General features: G+C 42.5%; 1 protein-coding gene across 1 annotated transcript; it reads left to right on the top strand.

Annotated features, from left to right (window-relative positions):
• Positions 1 to 7,918: 7,918 nt before the first annotated feature.
• Positions 7,919 to 10,245, top strand: LOC110537776 (POU domain, class 4, transcription factor 3). Its single transcript, XM_021624154.2, has 2 exons — positions 7,919 to 8,312; positions 8,603 to 10,245. Exons 1-2 carry the CDS (start codon positions 8,193 to 8,195, stop codon positions 9,497 to 9,499), a joined length of 1,017 nt encoding a protein of 338 aa, XP_021479829.1. The 5' UTR covers positions 7,919 to 8,192; the 3' UTR covers positions 9,500 to 10,245.
• Positions 10,246 to 10,581: the final 336 nt, after the last annotated feature.

Raw genomic sequence — 10,581 nt, forward strand, 5'->3', positions numbered from 1 at the left:
GCGAGCAAGGCCTACAAACCTGACTCAGTTACACCAGCTTTGTCAGGAGGAATGGGCCAAAATGTATCCAACTTATTGTGGGAAGCTTGTGGAAGGGTACCCAAAACGTTTGACCCAAGTTAAACAATTTAAAGGCAATGCTACCAAATACTAATTGAGTGTATGTAAACTTCTGACCCACTGGGAATATGATGAACGAAACAAAAGCTTAAATAAATCACTCTCTCTACTATTATTCTGACATTTCACATTCATAAAATACAAGTGCTGATCCTAACTGACCTAAAACAGGGAATTTCTACTAGGATTAAATGTCAGGAATTGTGAAAAATGGAGTTAAAATGTATTTGGCTAAGACGCATGTAAACTTCCGACTTCAACCGTGTCACTGATAATCAGTGGTTCTACATGTCACTAAACTACTACAATAATTTCCATACTGGTACAGCAATTATGTCTGTTTAGACTGGCATCTAACACTGTCAGGTCCCTAATGCCTTAGTCCTACTTGTCTTACACTGGCACAATATTACTTATTTACTTACTCTTAACACCTCTAAGCAACAAGGAGGGACTTCTTTTGTCAGAAAAAACTGGCACCTTGTGACAGCTAGATTTGACACATTTGTGTTATCACATGGATTTCATGCTATTTTCTGTTGAGCAATGTTGCACACCTTTCTGTATATGACAGCCTACTGACTCCTGATTGTTATAGCTCTGTTATAGTCATGTTTTGGTACTGAATAAGCAGGTTTGAGATTACTGGGCACCATATCCACACTAAGTATACAAAATAAACACTTTCCATGACAGACTGACCAGGTGAAAACTATTGATTTCACCTGTTAAATCCCTTTTCAATCAGTGTAGATGAAGGGGATTTCTAAGCCTTGAGTCAATTGAGATTGAATGGCACGCATACACAATCCGAGGGTGAATGGGCAAGACAAATGTTTAAGTGCCTTTGAACGGGGTATGGTAGTAGGTGCCAGGCGCACTGGTTTGAGTGTGTCAAGAACTGCAACGCTGCTGGGTTTCTCACACTCAACAGTTTCCCGTGTGTATCAAGAATGGTCCACCACCAAAAGGACATCCAGCCAACTTGACACTCCTGTGGGAAGCAATGGAGTCAACATGGGCCAGCATTCCTGTGGAACACTTTCGACACCTTGTACACGGTGTATATAACCACATTATAAACTGGGTGGTTCGAGCCCTGAATGCTGATTGGCTGACAGCCATGATATATCAGACCGTATCCCACTGGTATGACAAAACATTACTTTTTACTGTTCTAATTACATTGGTAACCAGTTTATAATAGCAATAAGGCACCTCGGGTATGTTATATGGCCAAATTACTATGGATAAGGGCTGTATCCAGGCACTCCGCGTTGCGTCATGCATAAGGACTGCCCATAGCCATGGTATATTGACAATATACCACACCCCCTCGGGCCTTATTGCTTAATTATAGATGTATTTGTATGAAAATGGGAGAACAGGTTATTCCATGACACCCACCCAAACAGAAGTCCAACACAGGGAAAACTTAACTTTGCTTCAATGACTTTGACATATTCAAATGTTAATGAATAATGCATGAACATTCCTTACTTTAGGAAGTCAAGTGAAAACACTCAGAGTCTATTTGATTTAATGCAAGCACTGTTGGGTTCCCCGTGGGACGGAACGTCAACCACCAACCTCAGCCACTCGTCATCCTCACATCCCCTGTCGCCCGGGCGATGAGCACTCTACACGCACGTGCCAAAGAGTCCAAAGTGGAGACAGACTAGGAGAGCGGAGAGGCAGACAACAATTGGAGGGTCATTTGGAGGAGGAAATCTTTAGAGCTTTACAGGGAGAGGAATGCTGCTTTCACATCTCACCACAAACAAATCCATAAAACATGTCAGATACAATTTTCAGAATGGGAATGCACACAGATGACAAGCCAACAATACACCACAATGACTACTGAATTATGCATACTGTTATTAAGAAGTCAAAGAATAAGAGTTCATGTGATGTGAGAGAAGGACATTATACTTAATTCAGGGTAACATCTTGAATAATACGGCATGCACAAGACGTCGGCTGGGAAAGCCTCAAGATAACATCAAGTGGGCCAGAATGAAGATAAAAACCATGCAAGTCAATAAGCATCTCCGTCACCAAAGGTAAACTACCTGACAAAAGATTATTCATCGATGATGAACCAATACCAACAGTGTCTGAGCAGCCCATCAAAATCTTTGGAAGATGGTATGATGCAAGCCTCAAGGACACAGACCAAGCCCAGGTGCTAAGGCAGGAGACCATCAGAGGCCTCGAGAGCATTGATGGATCCATGCTTCCTGGTAAGCTGAAGCTTCGGTGCCTGCAGTTTGGACTGTTACCCCGTCTGATGTGGCTGCTAACTGTGTACGACATTGCCCTCACAAAGGTTGAGAAGATGGGGAGGATGAATTGCTCCTACACGAGGAAATAGTTAGGAGCTCCACAATGCCTCAGCAACAGTGGCCTCTATGGAAAAGGAGTCCTTGAGCTGCTTCTCTCTGGTCTGGCAGAGTTCAAATGCGCTAAATTAAGACTAGAGATGACACTGACCATCTCGGGAAACAGCATCGAGAGATGCTTCACCAACCTTGTCAACGGGACAAAAGTAGATTCCAAGGGAAGCAGTTCAACAAGCAAAAGCAGCCCTCTGACACGGGGACATCGTAGGGCAAGTGCAACAGAGAAGTGGAGGCTTCGGTCTCAGAGAAAGTCGGCCCTAATGGCACAAGGCAACACCTCCAGAGAGGCGGAAGCTAGTTAAGGATCAAGTGCGCCGTCAGGAATAAGCAGCAAGGTGTGCCAATGCTTTCTCACAAGCAGGGGCAGTGGATGAGGTGGGAGAACATGGAGGGCATAATCCTTGTCAGATCCACATAATGTGCTTCCGTCACCCCAAAATCCCAACCAGTGATTGCGTGAAGATCCATCATGCCTGTGTTCAACACCAGCAACCCTCAGACACATCCTGACTGGAAGCAAAGTGAGCCTCTCCCAAGAAAGGTACACCTGGAGGCACAGTAAATCACTGAAGTGCCTGGCAGCATTTTTTTATTTGACCTTTATTTAACTAGGCAAGTCAGTTAAGAACCAATTCTTATTTTACAATGGCGGCCTACCTCAGCCAAACCCTCCCCTAACCTGGATGACGCTGGGCCAATTGTGCTCCCCATATGACCCTGTACATTGAAAAGCATTAGTCCATAGAGGGCAAAAACAAAGGAAGCTCTCTCCAAAGACAAAGGCTGGACAGCTGAATACGGCCCGAGACTGGAAAATCTGTCAGATTCATCAGGCATACAGTGGCAAGAAAAAGTATGTGAAACCTTCGGAATTACCTGGATTTCTGCATAAATTGGTTATAAATTGTGATTTTCTCTTCATCTAAGTCACAACAATAGACACCATTTAAACATTCACAGTGTAGGTTGGAAAAAAGTATGTGAACCCCTAGGCGAATGACTTCTCCAAAAGCTAATTGGAGTCAGGAGTCAGCTAACGTGGAGTCCGATCAATGAGACGAGATTGGAGATGTTGGTTAGAGCTGCCCTGCGTATAAAAAAACACTCACAAAATTTGAGTTTGCTATTCACAAGAAGCATTTTCTGATGTGAACCATGCCTCGAACAAAAGAGATCTCAGAAGACCTAATATGAAGAATTGTAGACTTGTATAAAGCTGGAAAGGGTTACAAAATGATCTCTAAAAGTCCGTGCACATGAAGACAAATTGTCTATAAATGGAGAAAGTTCAGCACTGTTGCTATTCTCCCTAGGAGTGGCTGTCCTGCAAAGATGCGTGCAAGAGCACAGTGTAGAAGGCTCAATGAGGTTTAGAAGAATCCTGGAGTGTCAGCTAAAGACTTACAGAAATCTCTGGAACATGCTAGCATCTCTGTTGACAAGTCTACGATATGTAAAACAACAAACAAGAATTGCGTTCATGGGAGGACACCACGGAAGAAGCAACTGCTGTCCAAAATAAGATATTGATGCACGTCTGAAGTTCACAAAAGAGCACCCGGATGTTTCACAGCGCTACTGGTAAAATATTCTATGGACAGATGAAACTAAAGTTGAATGGTTAAGAAGGAACACACAACACTATGTGTGGAGAAAAAAAGACACTGCACAACAACATCAAAACCTCATCCCAACTGTAAAGTATGATGGAGGGAGCATCATGGTTTGGGGCTGCTTTGCTGCCTCAGGGCCTGGACAGCTTAGTTTCATCGACAGAAAAATGAATTCTCAAGTTCATCAAGACATTTTGCAGGAGAATGTTGGGCTATCTGTCCACCTATTGAAGCTCAACCGAAGTTGGGTGATGCAACAGGACAATGACCCAAAACACATAAGTCAAATCAACAACAGAATGGCTTCAACAGAGGAAAATATGCCTTCTGGAGGGGCCCAGTCAGAGTCCTGACCTCAACCTGATTAAGATGCTGTGACATGATCTCAAGAGAGCGGTTCACACCAGACATCCCAAAAATATTGAAACAGTGTTGTAATGAGGAGTCCTTCAAAATTCCTCCTGACTGTTGTGCAGGTCTGTTCCACAACTACAGAAAATGTTTGGTTGAGGTTATTGCTGCCAAAGGAGGGTCAACCAGTTATTAAATCCAAGGGTTTGCATACTTTTTCCACCCTGCACTGTGATTGTTTACATGGTGTTAAATAAAGACATGAAAATGTATAATTGTTTGTGTGTTATTAGTTTAAGCACATTGTGTTTGTCTATTGTAGTGACTTGGATGAAGATCAGATCAAATTTTAAGACAAATTTATGCAGAAATCCAGGTAATTCCAAAGGGTTCACATACTTTTTCCTGCCACTGTAACTGCTTCCCACATAAGACCAGACCTGATACTATGGTCCAACTCTCTGCATGCTGTCTACTTAGTGGAGTTAACAGTGCCTTGGGAGGATAATATGGACGAGGTATACGAGAGGAAGAGGCTGCAGTATGCTAAGCGTGCAGCAGATGCAGAACAGGGAGACTAGACTGGAAAGTAAGGCTTTGCCCAGTGGAGGTTGTCTGTTGTGGATTTGTGGCAACATCTACCACCAGGTTGCTGAAGGACCTTGGTTTCCACGGCCAAGCCTTATGCCAAGCCATCAAGTCAACGTCAGAGGCTGCTGAAAGGGATAGCCAGTGGCTCTGGCTGAAGAGAAAATACCCCAGCTGGGTCCCAAAGTAAGCGGGAAGGAGACTGGGTGGGTAAGCACACTGTTGAACCCCAATGAAATATCTTCCCTATCCCCATCCCCGTCTCAACAACATCAAGCAAGTTTTAGGATAGTGCTCTTTTGACACAATGGATTTATAACACAATGTCCTGTGTATTCAGAACTAATCTCTGAACATCTTTGCACCTCAGCTTGACAATGATACAATGATGATTTGATTTGATTTGACAATGATACAAGTATAAAGTGGAGTTCGAGGAGTCTGACTTCCCTTAAAGTAGGCCTACTGTATACAAAAAGACTATGTACCCTGCCAAGGTGCTCTCTCTCTCTCTCTCTCTCGCAACAGGTCCTTGTGAGAAAAGACCTTGCCTGTTTTAATCTCTATAATGAATAAGAACATGCCAATGTGGTAATGGATGCCTGCCACTGTGCTGCTGAATTATTCACTGTCTGGGGAACCGGAGGAAAGGTGGCTCGGATCAGATGGAAGCACTGTGTCACTGGCCTGCCTGGCTCTTCTTTCTACTGCTGGGAGAGACAGTCAGCCTGCCACATGAGATATAATGCACTAAGAACATGTGTTCACCTGGATGGGGGATAGAGAGCAGAGCAAGGTACTGCCCAGCCAACATTGCTGTTGTGTGTAGGAGCCTTATGTATCTACAAGATCCAGTAATCAGATTTAGCCAATCTAGATAATCATGAACTGACACTATCCCAATGCAATGAAGAGGATTAAGACCAGACATATCTGTAAATAACAAGTGTGTGTCCTATTGGATGATCAGCATAAAAGTTATCACTATTTGGGTCAGTCCTGATTAAACTACAATACTTTTGGCTTTAGCCTGTTGGCTATCTGGGAAATAAAGGTAGCTGCCAAAATAAAGGCAACACCAGTAAATTAGGTATACAAGTATACTGAAAGCAGGTGCTTCCACACAGGTGTGGTTCCTGAGTTAATTAAAGGGATACTTCAGGATTTTGGCAATGTCCTTATCTACATCCCAGAGTCAGATGAACTTGTGGATATCAATTGTATGTCTCTGTGTCGAGTATGAATGAAGTTAGGTGTAGTTTCGCAATCCAAAGCTAAGTAGCTTTAGCACAATGACTGGAAGTCCATGGGTATCTGCTTGCATGCAGATAACCATAGACTTCCACTCATTGCGCTAACGCTAGTTAGCACTGCACTAGCACTAGTTAGCAACTTCCTTCAAACCCCACACAGAGACATACAAATGGTATCCACGAGTTCATCTGACTGCAGGGAAGTACATAAAGAGCCTCTTTGCCAAAATCCAAAAGTATCCCTTTAATTAACTCAGGAACCACACCTGTGTGGAAGCACCTGCTTTCAGTATACTTGTATACCTAATTTACTGGTGTTGCCTTTATTTTGGCAGCTACCTGTATTTCCCAGATAGCCAACAGGCTAAAGCCAAAATTATTGTAGTAGCAATTAACATTAACAATTAACAGCCTAATTCTGATATTTTTTTCACTCATTGGTTTTTTGACCAATCAGATCAGCTCTGAAAAAGCGCTGAGGTAAAAAGATCTAACGTGTCAAAAGATCAATTAGTGGAAAAAAATATTAGAATTGGGCCTTTGCCTTTGGAAACTCAGCCAAATGAGCATAAGGGGTTTAAAGTGTGTGTGTGTCTCACCAGATCTCAACCTAATTGAAGACATATGGGAGATTATTTTCCACCAACAAACACCAAAATGATGGTATTTCTCATGGAAGAATGATGTTACATCCCTCTAATAGAGTTCCAGACACTTGTAAAAGCTTTGCAAAGGCACACTGAAGCTGTTCTGGTGGGTCGTGGTGGCCCAACGCTCTATTAACACACTTTATGTTCGTGTTTCTTTTACTTTTGGCAGTTACCTGTATGAGCAAATAGGAGAGGGCTGTAGTTTCAGAATAATTGTTAAAGTAACTGGCCAGTGAAAATCAAACTTTAAACTTTATATTCTGTTAACTCATATCCAAATAATGTCGTTAACATCAATTTACCAGCTGTTGCTTGAGAGATAGCCATGGGATTTATACATAAACCAAATCATATTTCCAAGCTTAATAGATTGCTCTTTCGTTTTTGAAAAAGTATGTAGTGTGAAGTACAATTGTTCTTCATCTATAATTAGAAAGTTTGATCAACGAAGAAAAGTTTGACAATGTTTTGATGTATTTCTGTTTCTTTTAATGTTTTGAAAAAGGTTTAGTACATAAATTGCATTTTGCACAGTTTCAGATTCTCAGCATAAATTGATTGGGTAAGGGAATTGTTAGTATATTTGTGTTGGCTATTGTGTCAACAATTGTTGAGCCCTGTCCATGACCTCACTCTCAATGGAAGGGGGATATGCAACAACAACAAAAACGAATTTACAATGTAAGCGTGTGGAATATGTGAACGCCCATGTTCCCTCATTTAACTGTGGGAATCACGAGACGCCAAGACTGGTGCTGAAGCTAACCACTCTCCTGTTTTATCCTTGATGCAAAGAGAGAAGAAACATGACAAAATTAAGAAAAATAGACTGCCTACATTATCTGTGTTCATTACATTAAGCCTGGAACCACAAGTTAATGTAGACATACAGAGGCCTAGATACAGTAAGGTATTGAGATTATTGAAATTACGTCTGCGCCCAGTGGGACATGCCTAATAGGCCCAAACGTTTTGTTTCATGGGCCATTTAATTGCGTTCACTTCCAAGCGCGCATCACGCTTGCGCACAGTACCTAGGCCATTCCCATGATTTGTAACTTGTAAGTTGAGTAAAGGGGCAGGTGGGGGGAGAGAGAGAGAGAGACAAACCGGGAGGTTCTGCCAATTGAAATAGCTCAGTAACAGCAGCGAGCCAGAGAACCGAGCCTGCCTCTATGTCAGGGCCACTTACCTGCAAGGTGCGCAACGAAGATGATGACCATGAACGGCAAGCAGCATTTCTCTATGCACCCGGTGCTGCAGGAGCCCAAATACTCTGGCCTGCACGCGAGTTCGGAAGGCATGCGCAGGGTGTGTCTGCCTGCCCCGCAGGTATGTTAGTCATTTATTTGAGGCACAAATGTATAATAAAAAATAGACATTTAAAAGGTTTTAAGTGGATCAGAAGGACTTTATTATCCACTACCGTCCTTGTTCTTTCTCTCTCCCTCACAACCCCTCCCTCTCTCTCATCCACATGTCTATTTAAGCAAAGCTGCTACTTCCATATTAATTTTTATGACCTGTGCTTTGAAGAGGGTTCTCCCTGTTCCTGAAATGTTTTTTAATCCTGAGTTGACAGAATTCCCCACTGACTTCAATATGCGCACTCTTGCTTGCAGCTTCAGGGCAATATATTCGGTTGCTTTGATGAGAGTCCACTGGCACGCGCGGAAGCTCTGGCGGCTGCTGACATTGTCTCTCACGGCAAGAGTCACCCTTTCAAGCCTGACGTGACTTACCATACCATGAGTAGTGTCCCCTGCACCCCCAACTCCTCTACGGTGCCCATCACCCACTCCACCACCCTGACCCCTCACCACCACCACCACCACCTCAACCAGAGTTTGGAGGGGGATCTTCTGGATCACATCTCGTCCAGTCTCTCTGTGAGCGGGATGGGGGCTCCGGATTCCTCTATGATGGCCACTCAAGCCCACCAGCACCACCTCCAGACCATGGGTCACCTTCACCAAGCTATGGGCATTGGTCATCCGCACTCATTGTCTGTGCACAACGGAATGTCGTGTGTCAACGACGTGGAGTCGGATCCTAGAGAGCTGGAAGCCTTCGCTGAGCGGTTCAAACAACGGAGGATAAAGCTCGGGGTGACCCAGGCGGACGTTGGCTCAGCTCTCGCCAACCTGAAGATACCTGGGGTGGGCTCTCTCAGCCAGAGCACTATCTGCAGGTTCGAGTCCCTCACCCTCTCTCACAATAATATGATTGCGCTAAAACCTGTCCTCCAAGCCTGGCTCGAGGAGGCTGAGGCTGCTTACCGGGAGAAAAACAGCAAGCCAGACCTTTTCAATGGCAACGAACGCAAACGAAAACGCACGTCGATAGCCGCACCTGAGAAACGATCTTTGGAGGCATATTTTGCTATCCAGCCCCGTCCCTCTTCGGAAAAAATTGCTGCAATTGCTGAAAAACTGGACCTTAAAAAGAACGTAGTTCGTGTGTGGTTTTGCAACCAACGGCAAAAACAGAAAAGGATGAAATATTCTGCTGTGCATTAGTTCAAATAATGCCTAAAATACGACATTTTGAAGAGATAACGGGGATCTATCAACATCTCATGCCTGACTGGAATTTACTACTGAGACTCTATAGGATTTATTTAAATTTCAATTATTTCGTTCACTTTTTTTGTCCTGTTGTTTAGTTTGGAATTAAACGTATCGTGCTAAAGGTCTCTTGGAGGAAATTTTCGTTGTTGATTTTATGACTGCCTATGACACCTCTTCAATCACAGAGCTAAACTATAGGGCCTAACAAATAGAGGGAGAAAATGACTTCTCTCTCGTGTGATATGTCCTGTTGAATGCTCATAAAACCTGTTAGTTGTTTGGACAATTTAATCAATTACACTAACCATTTTGACGTTTAGGATTCATATTTAAGATGGAATGAATGTGTGTTCACTGCATAGGGGTAACACAACCACCCAAAAATGCTAATAAATGTGCTCTCTTTGTGACCTAGCTGAACTTTATTTACAGTTGTGTGTAAACGAGGCAAATACTATTCACATTATTTATGACGCAACACGAGTTGATTTTTTTTAATAGGCTAATTTTAAATAAGGCATGTCAAACCGGCATATTTTGTCATGGACTATTTTGATGTGAAAAATGTAAAACAGTTTGGAGTATCACTGAAATACTATGAGTATTTTTCTTCACTCTTGGATTTCACTTGACAAAATGAGTGAAGTTCAAACTTCATTAATAAATCATTGAATATTTTCTCAAATTCCATTGAATCAGCAATTTATTATTTCGATAAAATTTTGCATGATTATTTTGTGTTTTAGTCAACTGTAGAGAATTAGACATTTGCAGGCTATTACCACTATTACAACAGGCTATTACCAATTTAAAAACATTTAGGTTGAGCTTAAAGTAATTTTGCCATTTGTGTGAGGTTATGATAGTATTGTATTTAACTATCTATTTTGTTTCTCGGGTTGGACTAAGGGAGTATTAACTCAGGGTTTGTTCCTGGTCTGAATAAATCCTGCCTCAAGATACAGGCGATACAATCATTGTAAAACCATGAGTTTCACAGAGAACATGACTTGTTTCATTTATGAATTCCC

The sequence above is a fragment of the Oncorhynchus mykiss genome, chromosome 12 (assembly GCF_013265735.2).
Source record: "Oncorhynchus mykiss isolate Arlee chromosome 12, USDA_OmykA_1.1, whole genome shotgun sequence".
NCBI classification, from domain to species: domain Eukaryota; kingdom Metazoa; phylum Chordata; class Actinopteri; order Salmoniformes; family Salmonidae; genus Oncorhynchus; species Oncorhynchus mykiss.

Coding starts and splice junctions, on each gene's coding strand:
- LOC110537776 (XM_021624154.2), top strand. CDS start 8,193: ATGATGACCATGAACGGCAAGCAGCATTTCTCTATGCACCCGGTGCTG. Junction 8,313..8,602: donor TGTGTCTGCCTGCCCCGCAG/GTATGTTAGTCA, acceptor TCTTGCTTGCAG/CTTCAGGGCAATATATTCGG.